At 39.1% G+C, this 18,647-nt stretch overlaps 1 protein-coding gene and 1 long non-coding RNA gene across 2 annotated transcripts; one reads left to right on the forward strand and one right to left on the reverse strand.

Annotated features, from left to right (window-relative positions):
* Positions 1-835: 835 nt before the first annotated feature.
* Positions 836-18,479, forward strand: LOC307042063 (interferon-induced GTP-binding protein Mx-like). Its single transcript, XM_079685770.1, has 12 exons — positions 836-1,299; positions 2,390-2,527; positions 6,855-7,009; positions 14,334-14,472; positions 14,842-15,040; positions 15,127-15,205; positions 15,299-15,421; positions 15,522-15,663; positions 16,042-16,200; positions 16,309-16,385; positions 16,461-16,721; positions 17,854-18,479. The coding sequence occupies exons 1-12, from the start codon at positions 1,113-1,115 to the stop codon at positions 18,124-18,126; spliced, it is 1,932 nt and encodes a 643-aa protein (XP_079541896.1). The 5' UTR covers positions 836-1,112; the 3' UTR covers positions 18,127-18,479.
* Positions 6,838-11,028, reverse strand: LOC307042064. The gene is made up of 3 exons (XR_013808984.1): positions 10,838-11,028; positions 10,042-10,121; positions 6,838-6,974 (listed from the first exon to the last, which is right to left on the reverse strand). It is a non-coding gene; the product is annotated as an uncharacterized lncRNA (long non-coding RNA).
* Positions 18,480-18,647: the final 168 nt, after the last annotated feature.

Consider the following 18,647-nt stretch of genomic DNA (forward strand, 5'->3'; position numbering starts at 1 on the left):
AACTAAGTCGGCTGATAAGTATTAGATCAAGATGCTCTTAGCCTATTTGACAAAGTAACATGTGAGTCCAGAAGTGTACACATATTGTAATGTATAAATACATTTCAATTTCGCTTAAGGATAGAGGGTGTCGTTTTTTCTCATAATGATATTCTGAACAATCTGTGCTGTTGTAGTAGCTGTAAAGTGTCTCTACTGTAGGCTATTTTTATTATAGCACTTTGACTCGACCAAAATCTTTTATAAATGTGCTATATAAATAAAACTTGATTTGATTTGATTTTGATTTGATTTATATTGCCGTAGAGGGTAAGACACTTTATCTATGAACAAACACTTACAGCCAAATATCTTAATTACTGGTATATGGGTTTTGATGGTAGACCTTGTGTTGAAAGGTGCTAAATAAACTTGCCTTTACTTGCCTTACCACCTTCGACATGATTTGTGTCATCCCCACCACATCCTTGAAACTTACTCATAATGAGTGAGTTTCAAGGATGTGGTGGGGAGGACGCGTCCACTCATATGACCCTCTCTAACCCTGGAACCACTGCACTAACATTTGGTTTTAATGCTTATATTATTTTAATATGTATAGTTTTTAAAAGGTGTATTTTTTCCAAAAATATATTTTGGCTTAATCAAGTTACTGAGACGTGTATTTAGGTTCTTCCGGTCACTTGGTTGAAAAAAATAATAGACTTCAGGAAACTGAATGGGAGGGGTGAGCTCTAGACGCTCGTGAACTGTCAACAGGAAGGCGGGGGAGCCTCGCTGCGGGGAAACTGTGGACCGCTGTCGCGTGTCAGCGCAACTTAAATGATGCCGTCTAAAAAAAATAAAGATAAAGGGGGGCCGTCAATGGCCCGCTGACGACCGGACCGTTCTGTGATTCTCCAGAACACACAGATGGCCAGTCCGCCCCTGCTGGTACAAGTTTCGAAACGACTTAGCGAAGAAATTAAACTCAGGGAAACAAACAAAACCTACCTTTGATTGCACAGGCTACCGGCAGCTCGCATCCGACACACTCAAATCTCAGCATCCGACCTGCTGCTACTGCAGATTCAACCAAGAACTTTATTGACAGGAAAGAAGAAGTCATCATTATGAACACTCTGAACCAACAGTATGAGGAGAAGGTGCGTCCCTGCATCGACCTCATCGACTCTCTTCGCTCTTTGGGTGTAGAGAAGGACTTGGCTCTGCCTGCTATCGCCGTCATTGGAGACCAAAGCTCGGGGAAGAGCTCCGTGCTGGAGGCGCTGTCAGGGGTGGCTCTACCAAGAGGAAGTGGTAAGTTAAGTAAAAAACACTTTGCTTCTGACTTAATCGCTAGAAATAACTCATTCTAAACACATAGCCATACCTTAACATTAGCGGTGGATTCAATTCAATGATTCAATGAAAACAAAAAGCATTGTGATAACAATTATTAGACATTAAAGGTCCCCTATAATACTGTTTTTCATCAATATATTATAGGTCTCAGATATATAATAGATTTTTTTTTTTTTTTTGTATATATACAAAATATGTGTTTGAATTGTTTGGCTTGAAATACCAAACAGATCATTGCAGCATCCCATAATCCCCTCTCTTTCAGCCCTGTTTCAAAGGTGCTGATTCTTTATCTTTTACTGATGAAAATAAGGAGCCACTCCCCATGCCCCTCTGGGAGATATTTGATTAAAATAACACAATGGTGCTCTAGGAGGAGATTCAGGTGGACGGGTGTTACCTTGATTGGTTATTGGTTAATGGTTACACAAGCCCAAAAATCGTTATGACATCATAAAGTGGCCAAAATCTGATCAACTCATTTTCAGACAGGTTTTTATATAAATGGATCAGGACAAAAAGGGAGCGATTCTTTTTTCCTGAAACTTTCAGAATCTCTTTACACAGAGGAGACACACGTTTATGTATAAAAGACATTAAAAAGGGGAATTTGCATAATATGTGACCTTTAACTATGTAACCATCGATGAGCCCTAACTATCCACCAAATTAAAAATGAAACAATTAAATAAACAGAGAGCATAACAAATAACCAACTACCATCCTCACTCTCCTTAAACAACCTCTAAAATCATTCTCTTTCACTATTACTACATTATATCTCAATAGCAAATTGTTATTTGCAGGGAACTTAATGATACTAATAATATACAAGTTATACCAGCTGAAAGGGAGAAAGTGTGGAGATGAATGAATCTTGAGATCCCTTTTATTCAAAGAGTTCCTTTTGACATGATTAAATTATTAGAGATCCAACTATTTATTTGAAAGGATTTCTGCTGTGGGCTTCTTTTAGCATTTTCCCGAGAACTCCTGGATTTAACTTGTTCTTCCCTGTCTCTGTATTCATTTTATGTTAATTCAGGCATTGTGACAAGATGTCCGCTCGAACTGAAGATGAAGAGAAGGAAAGAAGGAGAGGGGTGGTACGGGAAGATAAGCTACCAGGGCTTTGAGGAAGAGCTAAAAGACCTTGCAGGTGTGGAGAAGAAGATTAGAGACGGTACAGTATACACTGTTTTACTCAACCCGGTATCACGGCAAGACGTGAACATGTGACGATTTACCATCCTGGGAGACGTGACGATGTCACGATTTCGTCCCTTCAAACGTGACAGTTACACGGTATTGTTAGCCCATGTTAACCAGTGGAGAAATACCCGGAAATGCCAAGCAAATGCTACCCCGACGGTCGGTTGTTATTGTCAATATTAATATAATTATGATTTATTTTGTAATAGTCACACTCGATTAGGCCGATTTTCTTGTTGCCCCAGCTGGTCGACACGTCTTTTAGCAGAAATAAAGGCTACATTAATGTATTAAATCGATTTTAATCAATGCGTGTGGATTGTGTGGATGTGGAATTAATGGACGCGACGTTGTGCGTTGCCAGGCAACAGCTTCGGTTCATGTTAATTTACAAACTCTTCAACTACAACCGTAGTTATATTTAAAAAAACATGTTAGAAGGCCTCACGAAATACTTTAATGTAAATGTAAATTTAAATGTGAAGGAATGTGTGTATAACAAAATACATCCGTCATAATCGAAACCGGAAACTGACGTAGGAAAGATCCTCAGCTCGATGATTGGATGGTTTAGCCGCAATGCACGCTGGGATTTGGTGTTTATGCGATGTGAAATCCGAAAACATTTAAAAAAGATTAAATAATACTTTATCCCGAGTGTGCTTGCTTTTCTCTTTGAAAGTCATCACATAACGGCATTGTAATACACGGTTCGGCTGCAATAAATATTACATATCTTCAGTAGTTCTCTATTTATAGAGCCCTGATGAGAAGACTTCTAGACAAACAGGAAGAACTGCCACCAAAACTGAAAACGTGACGTGGATCATAAATATATAAGCAATTAAACAACATCTTACATTTCTTTTCACACAATACGTCTCCTTGCAGTATCAACACTAATTTGGCTGACTTTTATATTTGATCCAATTGGTAGATAGGCTGTATTTACACCATAACGGTGCACAGTTGATAGAAAGGGAAAGGGACACCTGGTGGTTAAAGCACGTTATTGATTTTTTATTATTTTATTATTAGCTATTAATAGGATCCCTATAAAGTATATTCATTACTCGTTATTCTCTACTAATAGTTAATGAAAGACTGTATATAATGACTATTTTGCACATCCCTTTCAAGATTTCAAGATTTTCTAAGGTTTATTGACATATCACATTATACGCAACTACGGTGTAGTTATGCAATGAATGAGAAACTTGGGTCGCAGGTTCCTCAACAGTGCATGAGAAGACATCTATCAATATGTGTGTATACCTCCACCATTAAACTGTCATATTCTGTGTGGGGGAAACTTCTGTGTAACAATGCAGTGGGAGTCACCGACTCATGAAGGAGACACGGGAAGAGCAGGAGCTTTGATGTCAAACACTGATGGTTTATTTAGGAGCTTCGGCCGGAGAATTCACATCACAAGTCCAAGAGCCAGAGGCTCTGACTTCACAGTAGAGTTGCCACGTCAAATCTGAAGAACTATACCACAGACCCATTTATTTAGCTAGTTCAGAGAGAATAATCAACATGCTGCATAACAAGATAGAATCATAACACCTCTATCAGCTGCAGTGGCGAGCCGTGACTTTTATACCTAGGCCCTCTGACCTCTGACCCCCCCCCCCCCCCCCCTCGAAAAAAAAGAAGAGTTATTACGTCACACCGTATACCTCAGCGGAATATCAAAACAGCGGCCCGGGGTGCAAAACGCATCAATGACAGCGACCCTCTACCACACAAAACAACACCATTTATATAAACACCTATCATGACAGGGCACCCACAGCCAAGTACCAAGTCCATCCTCCTGTCCTTTTGGATGAAGCACTTGCGGGTCATTCAGCTGATCCTTTGCCACTCCAGTTTATCATTGTAACTCAATCTTGAAAATGACTCGGTTAATAATTTTGCAACGATGTCATCACTATCACTGAAGTGAGCCATCATGAACGAACTTATGCTCATCATAAATCTATCGATCATAAATCTATCGATTCGATTTATGATTCGAAAATAATAAAAGTAGGGTAGAAATGTGGATATTATCCGGCTGAACAAAACGTGCATTTATCTAACGGGTTAGTTTTCTACAGACCTTATCTCGAGCTATTTTCCAAAATCCTATGGAGAAATCCCATTGCTTTCTGTCGAGGGAATCCGAGGGCAGTTTACTTGCGTGTTTTAGGACGCGTCACTTTACCACTTGCGGGCGGAACTTGTCATAAAGTCCGCGAAAATAAAGCCCGCCCATTTAGAGGGAAGATATGATTGGTCAATTGTACTGTCATTTGACATTACTCTCTCATTGAGTTACTATAGCTGGCCCTCTGTGAATGTAGAGAGGGACCAAAAAGCTCTCCCGTCTTCACAGTAACTCGCAGACACGGCATTTAACCCTTCACATTCCAACAGAAACTGAACAGGCAGATTCGAAGGATTTATTTATTTGGAAATGTTATTTTAAATACAATTAAATCAAGTTATGTTTGTAAAACTAATGAAAAATGTAACAAAAACTAAATATTTTAAAAAATATTTTTTAAAAAATGTTTTTTTTTAATGTTTTCAAATATTATTCTTTAGAATATCTTAGGCCCTCACAGAGGGCCTCGAGGGCCCTGACGGCTCGCCACTGATCAGCTGACGCCAACAGGCAGGAACATAGAACCATAACACCTCTATCAGCTGACGCCAACAGGCAGGAACAGGGAGACAGAACACTGAGAGCACAGCAGCCAAGGTTACAGGTGCCTGTGCTCAGTCAGGACAGTTTGAACTGATAAACTGGGTCAAAGTTATGGGCCTTGGAAAATATTTCCCCAACATTCTGCACATTTCTTATACTATCTACATACATCTTATAAGAGTATAATACACATGTATAATATCAGTTAAAAATAAGTGCTTAAACATAGTTAACATTGCAGGAAAGCAATATATTAGACGCTTTGTCAGGCTTAATATTTATCTGTAGATACAAATATCACTGTGTGTGCTGTGTGCTCTGCATGTGTGACCATTAAAGAGGGTTTCATCCCTCCATAATCTATACCCCCAAAGCTTTTTTCTTATTCAAAAGAAGACCTTGACCTAAAGTATTCTTTAATGTATTCTTATTAGTTTGTCTGTTTTGCACATCCTCCTATTAATATCTAATAATAAAAGTAATACAATTCAATAACGTGCTTTAACCACTAGGTCTCCCTTTCTATCAACTGTGCACCGTTATGGTGTAAATACAGGCTATCTACCAATTGGATCAAATATAAAAGTCAGCCGAATTAGTGTTGAAAGTGCAAGGAGACGTATTGTGTGAAAAGAAATGTAAGATGTTGTTTAATTGCTTATAGATTTATGATCCACGTCACGTTTTCAGTTTTGGCGGCAGTTCTTCCTGTTTGTCTAGAAGTCTTCTCAGCAGGGCTCTATAAATAGAGAATTACTGAAGAGATGTAATATTTAATGCAGCCGAACCGTGTATTACAATGCCGTTATGTGATGACTTTCAAAGAGAAAAGCAAGCACACTCGGAATAAAGTATTAATTTATTTTAAAAAAATGTGTTCGGTTTTCACATCGCATAAACACCAAATCCCAGCGTGCATTGCGGCTAAACCATCCAATCATCGAGCTGAGGATCTTTCCTACGTCAGTTTCCGGTTTCGTTATACACACATTCCTTCACATTTACATTTAAATGTACATTAAAGTATTTCGTGAGGCCTTCTAACATGTTTTTAAATATAATTACGGTTGTAGTTGAAGAGTTTGTAAATTAACATGAACCGAAGCTGTTGCCTGGCAATGCAATCGCACAACGTCCCGTCCGTTAATTCCACATCCACACGTATGGATTAACATCTATTTAATATATGAATGTAGCCTTTGTTTCTGCTAAAAGAGGTGTCGACCAGCTGGGGCAACAAGAAAATCGGCGTAATCAAGTGTGACCATTAAAAAATAAATCATTATTATATTAATATTGACAATAACAACCGACCGTCGGGGTAGCATTTGCTTGACATTTCCGGGTATTTCTCCACTGGTTTACATGGGTTAACAATACCGTGTAACTGTCACGTTTGAAGGGACGAAATTGTGACATCTTCACGTCTCCCAGCATGGTAAATCGTCACATGTTCACGTCTTCCTGTGATACCGGGTTGGTTTTACTATCAATGTCACTATTAAAGCCAATTATTGATGAAGATTGAAGGCAGTTTTACTTTCAGTAATAATCACATCCATCCTTAGATATGATTATAAATCGTGTCTTCTCTCTCCAGCTCAGAATAAAATAGCCGGGCCCGGGTCTGAGATCAGTCATGAACTCATCAGTCTGGAGATCGCCTCTCCTGATGTTCCCGACCTGACGCTCATTGACCTGCCTGGCATCACCAGGGTGGCTGTAAAGGGACAAAAAGGAAACATTGAAAATCAGGTATGCTAGACCATACTTTGGTCCAGAGACAACTATTGTACTCAAAGATTAATCCTCAAATGACTTTGGTGTTCCAAGAGTGCTCTCGTGCCAAAAACACTGAACAGGTTACATGTCCAATTCCCCAACACATCAGTTCATGGCAAAAGACCCAGAAGTGGACGCATTTTCTCCCATGTTATTTGTTGTGGACAACTCAAATAACAAATAACACTCATCACACTGTTCTTTACCTCTGGGCAAATTGGCTTCATTAGAATGATGTCCTATCGTAGAAATACATATACATACAATTGATTTAACAAGTTGTACCATAACTGTGACACATACATAGTGAAATATCATAATATTGGCTCATTAAATAAATAAATATTACGATAAGCTTTTTCTGTTAAGGTAGAAACATGTGTGCAGTCCATTTAAATGAAAATTGTACTGCTTCCTCACAATGAGGTGATACTACAGTGGTTGGCAGGTTTTTTTCATTTGTAACCTGTAGCCATACAACTTGGCCAACGAAGTAATGCTGGGTGGGGAGTGGGACATTACTGTAGGTAATAAGATATTTACCTGGATCAGTTGAATCAAAGGATTCAAAGGCTACAGCAGTTTTTTACAATAAAAATGGGCTTTCCCCTTTCACCACTGGGTATAGCAGCCTATCCTCCTACAAAAAACGACCATATAGGCCGATTGTTCATGCCCTTATTACGACCCAGAGACACGTTTTAAAGTGTATGTTGTTTCTTACACAACCACTAGAGGTGCTCTAGTGTTCGTGTAAGAAACAACATGCTTGATTGCAAACGCTCCGGAGGGACGTTTATTCACAAATAACCCTCTCTGGAAAATCCTAAATCGTGGAATAGTTTGGCCATTAAAATGCTTTTTGATTAGATTTCTAGCGAGAAGTGTATGTATGTATGTATGTATGTATGTAAGTGTATGTACTCTTAGAATCCACGTCCAGTCGATGTGTAGGATCTATAGTTTGATAGATATTATGAAGATGATTTGAGGTTTCGATAGGAGAACGTGTACAGTATATGGGGCAGCTTCCATGTAAAGTTAGCGTCAACCCCATAGACTGTATATATAAATGGACGTAGGGTCCGTGACGTCACCCATAGGATTCTGCAGAGTTGCCGAGAAGCCCTAAGTAGGCGGAGTCGGCCATTAACTCCAAGTCCAACTCCCGCCTTCTCCAAATAAGGCCAAAGAGGCAGAGGCGGGACCTCCTGCCACCGAGCTGGAAGTTCCAGAGCTAGCTGAAGCTACCAAGCTAAGATAACATGCTCCCCGTCTGCACACTCCCGTCACATTTTACGTTTCTAAGGTAAGCGGACATGAAACTATTCAGCAAAACTATATTATTGAGTTTTTAGCATAATACTTCAGAATCTTAAAATCCCTTGACATTTGTATGCAATTGTGCTAAATTCAACACTGGAATAAAGCAAATATTAATATGTTTACATGACATTAGTTATTTATATTTTGCCATCATTTAAGTATACGTTTAATACATTTAAGTCAAGCTAAGGTACATGTGATGGTAGCTAGTTAGTGCTCTTACCTGTGATACATCCTCCAAACAGCATTATAACCAGACTGTATCATTACAACTACAAGTACCAGTCCTTGACTTTAGACGAACAATTCAAAAGACAAAATGTATTTAAAGAACAATCTTTATTTGAAGGTGCCTCTTAACCTGGGATATTAGTTATACAGTAATAGTATTGACAATCTAAAAAAATTGAGCAACTCAACTGTCAACTTTATGTTTCTTATTGTCTAAAAGCATTTATTACTTTCATTTTCCCCCTCTCATATTCAGTGTGGACGGATTGAGACAGCGTGGTGTCCATAGAGCTGCAGAGACTTCAGGGAGAAACCTCCGTGTGATGGACGTCCTCTCTGTTTGTTTGGAGAGGACTGAGGGTCTTTCCTCAGCGAGGAGGACCAGGCCTGATGGAGGAGCCCATGCTGGGCATAGCTGATACCAACTGCACAGGCCTAGTCTGTCACCTTATTTGACTAAATGTGTTTACTTATACATTTAATAGGATAACACCTTCTGTCCATATGTGCTTTTTATTTAAAACATTTTTGATTAACCTTTGGTTCACATTTCAATAAATTGTATTTGCATTTGCACTCCTTTTGTCCATTATTCTTACTGAAAATGTTAGATTACACATTCACATCTGAATGACGATTGGCCCATTTATTTGTGATGTTGCAAACTCTGCGGTACAGGTGATGTGAAGCTCATAAAGCGAGGCAAATAGAAATAGTCAGTTGATGGAGTGTAGATGTGGAAATAGGTGCATCCGATCAGCTGACTTTGTTTTCACAATAAAAGTAGTTTCTTAGTGAAGGTCCTGTACTGGTCTTACAATATCATAACATCAGCTTTTAATTTTCCTCTTGGATGTTCTTCTTGACCCTCAGAGAAGGAGAACATGTTGAGTCGTGTCTTTCAGGCATGTCCTTTCCTAACAAAATTACATTACATTATATTATATTATTGCAGAACAAGTGTGTTATTTATGAAAGAGGTGTTTTTGTGTTTTTAGGGGCTGTAGATATAATTATTTTGTAATTGTAATGTTTTTTTTCAACAGCGAGCTACAAAGACAATCAGATTATGAATGAACAGTATGAAGTTCATCAACATTGAAATATATTTTATCTTCAAAATAATATTTAATTGTTCTCAAAACTTAGTGCAACTGTAGAAGCTTGCTCTGTTGTCTCACTGAAAGAATAACTTCTATCACGTTTTTACAGACAATATTGAGAGTTAAATAGTAGCAGTTCTCACTATGTGTCAAATATATTTGCCCTCGACACATTAAATTAGAAAGCTGACAGTCATATTGTTTGTTAACATCTAAATGTAACCTTTTGCATGGAAAAAAACCTCAACTAAACTGATGTGTAGGTGATCTAGTATTTAGTATTGTTTAATGGAATGTATATTGGTGTATTAAAGTCAATACGTCATTTATTTAAAGTCTTTGTACCTGTGCTGAAGTCCACTGCTGTGAGGAGTCCAGTTTTGTCTCTCACTCTCTGGTCCAGCTTGTCTGCATCACCTGGACACCTTAAACAAACAGATATATGTAAAGTACCATGTGTACAAACAATTTAACTTATTCTCTTCTGTTGAACATGTTGGATTGTGTATTTTCCGAGTCAGGGTCCTTTTTATTTTACTGTAACTTTGGAAGTTGTGTTACCAATGCTTACTGTTTATTTGATACCAATTTGGTAATGCAATTAATAAAAACAACAAGGTTTGGGTTCGTTCTTCAGATGACTGTGATGTTAACGTGCAAGCTCAATAATGAACTCCAGCTCAACCAACCATATGGTAATATCTAAGTAATCATCTTGAAATATGACATTAATGATTGTAATATACACACATCTTATTGTGAGGTTGATTTCACATACACTACTTCGACATTAGCTTGTCTACATACTTGAGCATAGCCAATTTAAATTAACCTTAGCGATGCATACAGTTCCTACCTACATAATAAAATATTTCTCTAAGTTACAAGGATGACCTTATTTTATCAACCTCAAACAGAAGCCGTTTGTTCTACAGTATTATCCCACTTAACGCTTAACACTTGTCTATTTCGTTTCAACCTTTATATATTCAGTCTATTTGGTTTTAACTTGGAGGCAACGATTAGCATCGTTAGCACCGATGTAGCTACCACTCGCTTACACACTAACCAAGGCCTTAACATTCATTACGTAGCTGATTCAAATCATAAACACATAAATAAGTAATCGAATTTCACTTACCGCAAAAACCGCATTCATGCACCGTCTGTTTTAACCGCAGAGCGAGTCACAATAGTCCGATATCTAAGCATGAAGAACAAACAAACACAGCCGGGGTCAAGTTGTGTTCCCTGGATGAACTGAGCAGGCAGAGTCCCTGTAGCTAGCTTCACGGAGCAGCTAGCAGAGAGACAAGAAGCTAACAGCAGCAGTCACTGCAAAAACGTTAAGACCTAATATAAATAAAAGGGTCACCTTAGAAAATAATTCACTCACAGATTCATAATCATGAAGGTGGAATCTAACTATATCCACAATAATATGTATTGCATCAAGGGGTAGAAACATGTTTTTTTTCTGCTGTAAAATTGGGCCTTTTAACCAGTGGCGTAGCCAGTAATTATTGTGTGTGTGGGCCTGGAGAAATGTAGGTGGGCCAGGGGGAGACTTATTAAGCGTGGGGTCTGAGCTGAAACTTCATTAATGATTTTTTTTAATGCACTAATTGAATATAAGCATAAACTAGCAGTGAAAACAAAAACATAGGCACGGCGGCCTCAGAATGTAAAACTGACATCCACATGACGGGGGGATGGGTATCGTTAAGGTTTTAACGGTAGGCCTACTACTACTTTTATCGATACCGCTTATCGATTCGGTGCTTTAACGGTAGCCTACTTTTATCATTTTTTTGGGAGAAAAAAATAAGGTAAACTAACTAAACAAATTGTGAACAAAACTAACATTGCTCACATCAAAAGAAACAACAGTGTTTTCACAAATCGTATTAAATAATGTGATGACAGAATTGTAAACAGAATAGCTGAAACTTTAAAAAAAAAAAAAAAACTAATTTACCTCTAATCATTATCCCCTGTTTGTGTCATTGAGTTAACTCCGTGTGTTGCTGCTAGCATACATAACACCTGACGTGGAAACGTTACTCGTGGATGGGGCTACAGCTACTAGAAACACAGTCGAACCCGGTGCATTCCTCCGTCTGAATGTGGTGCACTTTTGCTAAATGTTTAGACAAATTGCTTGTGTTACCGCCCTGACATGCTAAACTCTTATTGCACTTTCGGTAACGAGCATTGTCGACATCGAACAGGTAAAGTTTAACCACACCTCAGAGCGCGTTTTCTCCGCCATCTCCTCCGTGTGTGTGTGTGTTGCTGTACGTAGCAGCTGCGTGTGTGTAAACTGCCCCGCCCCCTCAGGCAGGGGAGAGAGAGATCTCTCGTTTGGATTGGAAAGATCGAAAATACTAAAAATAATCATAGACGCATATTGCTGTCTTATTGCATATTAGAAACGGAGTTGGCGACACTAAAACTGCAATATAATGTTTGTGTAGCAATAATATATGAGATATATTTTGTACATGTCTCCTCCAGTAGGTACCGACCGATGACGTTGGAGCTTAATGGTACCACGGTCTTTAATAATTCAGTCCCGGGGCCCGTTTAATACCGGGGCTCGGTACCCATCCCTACACATGACTGGCTCGGCGGCCACAGGTTGTTTATCCTTGACAGTTGCACAGTGGGCACACACTGAGAGGCGTTTCATATTCAGCAAATGTGTACACGCTTCACTGCAGACCTCAAGAAGAAATAAGACTTTCACTCACAGCTAAACTTACTTTACTTACTAATTTACTCACGGTAAAAAAATGCACTCCCTATTCCATTGTCATGAAGGTGGAATCTAACTATATCCAGAATAAGTTTGATTGGATAGGACAGGCTAGAAACATGTTTATTTCTGCTGTAAAGTTGGGCATGTTAACATGGGGGTCTATGGAAATGGCTCCTTTCTGCATCCATCACCTGTTGGCAGAGGTGGGGACTCGAGTCACATGACTTGACTTGGTATTCATGACTTGAGACTTGACTTAAGCTTGAGATAGATGACTTGAAAGGACTTGACTGTTTAAAATTAAATATTTGCGTGTGTTTTTGTAGTGAGATATTACGTTTAGTTTTTTCGAAAAACGTGATTATAGCGCCATGCGCGCGAACCTGGCAACCCACTAGAAGGCAGGAGTGTCAGTTAACATGGCAGCGGCTAGCTTTACTCCAAAAATAGTGAAGTTTGGATTCAAGGATTATTTTGTCAATGACGGTAATAAGAAGAGAACAGCGGTATGCAGGGTCTTGAAAGCAAATCTAGAACCCTGAAGGCAGGAGATACTGAAAAGAGTCAAGGGAAGCTTATAAAAGTTAACAGCATTTAATTACACAAAAGATGTGGTGGTGTACAAAATGAAATGTGCGAGTGGAGGCGCTCTCCACATCCGACGACCGGTCAGTACAGGTCAGGGGGTAGAAGAGGTCAATTCTTGGCTTGCTCTTCCTGTTGTCATCTGAGGTCTTCTCCTATTGGCCGGCGTCGTCGGGGGGCGGATCCAATGCAATTCCTGCCTTTTTCTGTAGCTAAATTAGATCATTCTGGTGTCTGTGGTTATTTAAACATTCCCTGCTACACATTATTCATAGAGGTCCTCCATGAATGGCGGCGCCTTCCTGGTTATATACTGTGCACCTTTCCAACTAGGGTTGCAAAGGGGCCGAACATTTCCGGTAGATTTTCGGTAAGTTTACGGTAAATTTCCATGGGAAGTTAAGTTGGAAATATTCCATAATGGAAACTTTCCATGGGATTAATGGGAATTATGGGAATGTATGGGAATTAATGGGAATGTATGGGAACTAACTGGGAATTGGGGGTAATGTAATCGAATTGAATCATTTTATTTTGAAATGAGCCATTGCAACTTCCAACTGATTTTGATAGAGCGGGTAACATACTGTATGAGCACAGCTCTCTGTGGATGTCAGCATGAGCAAGAGAAAGGTATCTGAGGAAAATTGTGTTTTCCAAGAAAAGTGGGAGAAAGAATATATGTTCACTGAATTCAGGGGTAAACCACAATGTTGAGTATGTTTGCAGACCGTTGCTGTAATGAAAGTAAGTAACTTGAGCCGCCACTACTACTAATTTGTGTGTGTGTGTGTTCCAAGTAAAAGTTGCCCATCCCTGCTTTAGGGGGTGTGGTCTCAATAACCATGCAGTAAGCAGTTTGCTATGTGCATGTGATTGAGGAATGGCATGGATATTCAAGTGTACTTTAATGGCATCTTTTTGTTTTAGTCAAGATTATGCTAAAATATACCTTCCCTAACTATATTTAAGTTCCCTATGAAGAGCCATCCTTCAATTTTGAAAATTCCCAGTTTATTCCCATAAATTCCCGTTTATTACCATGGAAAGTTTCCATCTTTGAAAATTCCCGGAATTTTGCAACCCTAGGTGCAACTGCCATACCAGGATGTGATGCAGCTGGTCAGGATACTCTTGATGGCCTGTAGAAGTTGCAGGGTATCCTGCAGTCCATGTTTAACCTCCACAACATTTGGAAAAAGAAGAGCCGCTCTTGAGCTGTCTTTGGGATGGTCCTCACTGATTTAAACGATTATACTTCATACAGTATGATATGAATTCATACTTTCAGATAAAGAGCCTGATCCGGAAGTTCATCAAAAGACAAGAAACCATCAGCTTGGTGGTTGTCCCCTGCAATGTGGACATAGCAACCACAGAAGCTTTGAAGATGGCCCAGGAAGTGGATCCTGAAGGAGAGAGGACTCTGGGTAATAAATAACTTGGATTATTAAGAATGATTTGGATTATTTTGTACAAATGTGCAGGTTATTGTAGGTTAAAATAAAAATATATACTGTATGTATAATGGAGCTGTTAGTGGTCTTATATTCAGAGTGAACAGATTCAAGTTGTACATTAGAGGAAAGAAAATCTGATTGCAACGTATCATTGGATCTGTTAATACTGTACATCGCAGACATAAGTGCCACAGTTTGTAGAATAATGAGTTTGAACCAAACTTAATTGACTAATGAGGATGAGGTTTATTGACTAAACCGAGTTGTACTCTCTTTCACTCAAAACCTTTCATGTACTTTTTTAGGTCTAAGTGGACTCTCCCTCTCTTTCTCTTTTAGGGATCATGACCAAGCCTGACCTGGTGGACAAAGGCACTGAGGATTCAGTGGTTCAAATTGTCCATAATGAGGTTTTCCCCCTGAAGAAAGGCTACATGATCGTCAAGTGCCGGGGTCAGAAGGAGATCAAAGACAAAGTGTCTCTTACTAAAGCGCTAGAAAGAGAAGAAGCCTTCTTCAGCGAACATGCCTATTTCAAGTAAGCTAATTCTTTTACAGGTACTAATAACAATGATTAGCGGTTTCACTGGTTGTCTAATAAGAAGGGTTTAACTTTTGCTGTAGGACTCTCTACGATGAAGGCCATGCCACTGTTCCTAAACTGGCGGAGAAACTCACTCTTGAGCTGGTGCATCATATCAAGGTAACTAGTTTTATGTCCCTCACCTTTATGGTTAGCTACAGATTGCTTTGCCCTTTTCAGATGTCACTGTTCTTAACCACGTGTGATTTGTAGAGATCTCTGCCTCGACTGGAAGAACAGATAGAGAAGAAACTAAAGACTACTCAGGCAAATCTGGACAAATGTGGCCATGGACCCCCACCAGACGCAACGGAGAGAATTGGTTATCTCATTGATGTGAGTTTACCAGCTGACAGTTTTCGCACTCACATTATAGATATAGTTAATAAATCTTAACAACTAGCCTTCTTTTATATCTAAACTTGTCATATTTCAGAGAGTGACAGCATTTACACAGGATGCCACCAGTCTCACCACAGGGGAGGAACTAGAATTTGGAGGCAGGCCAAACATCTTTTCCATTCTCAGGAAAGAGTTTGCTGCATGGAAAGGTGTCATAGAGGACTCTGGAGTAAACTGTAAGTGCCTTATCAAGTTGGTCAGTATTACACTTGTAATGTTCTCCATATTCTAAACCTTTTGATAATTTAAAGATTTATTTTTACTTTTATAATATTTTCAAAATAGCTTCAATAAATATTTCTACATTTGCTCCTTTTTTACAACTTACTTCCTCTGACTCCATTTATATGCAGCCTTATACACCAAAGCAAATTCCTTGTATAAACCTGCATGGCAATAAACCTCTTCCTGATTCTAGAAAGCTGTTAATTAATATATTAATTAAATCATTAAGCAAGATAATAAAACATTGCCATCTCCTTCTCACTTTATGAAGAGACTTATCAAGTGTAATTATGTCTACATTTTCTTTCACGTATTCATCTGTATTGCAGTCAACAGGAACATTGAGAAGGAGGTGAATCAGTATGAACAAAAGTACCGTGGAAGAGAGTTGCCGGGCTTCATCAGCTACAAGACGTTTGAGGGCATGGTCAAAGAGCAGATCAAACAGCTGGAAGGGCCTGCTGTGCTGAAACTCAAGGGAGTAACAGGCATGTCTTATCATGATCCTACAATTATTGCAGACCATCTGAAAATTTGAGAGCTTTGAGTTATTTTAAATTGATCTGGTATTTTCTGGATTTTAACAAATAAATCAGAACTTGTGAAGAAGGAGTTGTTAGAGTTGGCGCAGAGCAGCCTCGTTGGACTTCCCAACCTCATCAGAACAGCCCAGGTATCAAATGAATTGCAACATTTGCTACTGTACTGTATTGTTGAATGTTAACTGACAAATGTGTATGTCCTTCAGATGAAGATCGAAGCCATCACAAAGGAGAAGGAGGCTGCTGCAGAGTCCATGCTGAGGACTCAGTTTAAGATGGAGATGATTGTTTACACCCAGGACAGCACATACAGCAAGAAGTTAGGGAAGAGGAAGAGGGAAGAAGAACAGCCTGCTGTAGCATTGTTTGGTTCATCAACGAATACGTTCAGCCCCAGAGCTGTGAACAGCAGTAACAGTGGGGCCACCCTGAAAGAGATGGTCAAACACCTTAAATCCTATTACCAAGTAAGTGATATCCAGTGTTGAGAAGTACTAAGATCCTTTACTTAAGTAAAAGTTAAAAAAAGTATTAGCATCAAAATATACTTAAAGTGCAAAAAGTAAAAGTACTCATACTGCACAATGTCCCATTTCAGAGTAATATATAGAAGTATTATCAGCTAATGGCGCATTTCCACTACAGTGCGGTTTAAGCGTGCCGTGCCCGGCCCGTTTTTGGTTGCGTTTCCACTAGGCGTAGTTCCGGCTAGCGGGTACTTTCTCACAGTTTTTCTGGCTCTCCAAAATTGAGGTTCTTTCCGGACCAACAACCGGGCTGAGTATGCTAAACTATTGAGAGAATCGTTGGCAACTTCAACAAAATGAACATATTTGACCGTGATTTCATTGTAATACACGTTTCAAAATGATGCCGAAGTAACAACATACTGATACCGGATAGTAAAAACCATGAATTAATGCTTTGACAAGTCTGCAGACAAGACGGCAGGCGAAAAAACGTTTAAAATGCGTGTTTTCTAAATAGGGATTGGCTAAGCTAAAGCAGTATATGCTCCGTCCACACTCACAACAACGGCCTATACAGACATAAATAAACCAGCGACTGTATTCGCCATGACACAGACAGTATGTGGTTTGTACTTGTTTAACTTTTGTCTAGTTTCTGAACAGATATGAGGAGCTGTGAGCTCTGAGTGCTAACAGCTAACGGCTGATGTTGGTTTTGTGTTTCACATTGAAGATGACGTCACGGCTCCGCCTACACTGCGTTACTATAGTTACTACCCCAGTTCCTAAACTGTAATGGAAACGCAGCATAAAGTGAGCCTGGCCTAACAAGGCCTAACGAGGCCTAGCCATACCGTACTAAGCCGAGCGAGGCCCTGCAATGGAAAAGCACCATAAGTGTGCTTTTGTTTACGATATTATCCTGTTGCTATACGTGTGTGTGTACGAGTGTTAAAATAAATGTATAAATGTATTGGAGTAGAAGTACCTACTATATAAAGATGGAAAAGGAAAACAGCATGCATTTGAATCTATACCCCCTAATTCCATGCACACTTTTTTGTTAATTGTTTTGAAGGTGGCTTTTAAACATTGTGTTATATCTACTCGTTTCTTCTCCAAACTAAAGATTGCTGGCCAGCGTTTGGCTGACCAGATCCCGCTGGTGATCCGCTACCATGTGATGCAGGAGTCTGCCCTCCAGCTGCACAGGGAGATGCTGCAGATGCTTCAGGACAAGGAGAAAACCGAGTGCTTGCTTCAAGAGGACTTTTCAATGGAAACAAAGAGAAGACAACTTCAGAAAAGCCTCAAGCGCATGTCAGGGGCCCGTGTTCTGTTGAATGACTTCAGCATGAACATATACAACTTCAACACAACCCAAGTAAACCACAAACCTTAAAATCAGATTCCTGATAAAAGGATGTTGGGTTTTCACATTCGTCACATTGGTTTGCAGATTTGTGATATTATTAGTCACTTAAGCTAGAAAAGCAAGTAAAATAAAGAGTGGCTATTGATAAGTGATACGATTTTATATTCTTATTCATTATTTGCCTTTTAAAACATTTTGTTCATAAATATTCTGACTTGTTATTCTTATTCATATTATATATCAATTACATGTTTACTCTTATGTTCTTATTGAACTTCTGTGAACTCTTATCTGTACCGTCCTTTGTTTCTCTCTTAATCTGTGGAAGCTTTAACACCTGAATTTCCCTACGGGCACCAATAAAGGTCTATTTTATCTTGTCTTATTTTCATTCAACTTTCTTATTGCCTGAATGTCATGCCACAGATACTAGTCTACATAAGGTCCAAAAATATGAAAAATAACTGGCTTTGTTGTTATAGTGATCTTTTCTTTTTTTAGTAGTACAACTGCATGAAATCGCTTCACTGACATTGCTGTATGTCATA

This window comes from Notothenia rossii, assembly GCF_949606895.1.
Source record: "Notothenia rossii genome assembly, chromosome: 5".
Classification (NCBI taxonomy): domain Eukaryota; kingdom Metazoa; phylum Chordata; class Actinopteri; order Perciformes; family Nototheniidae; genus Notothenia; species Notothenia rossii.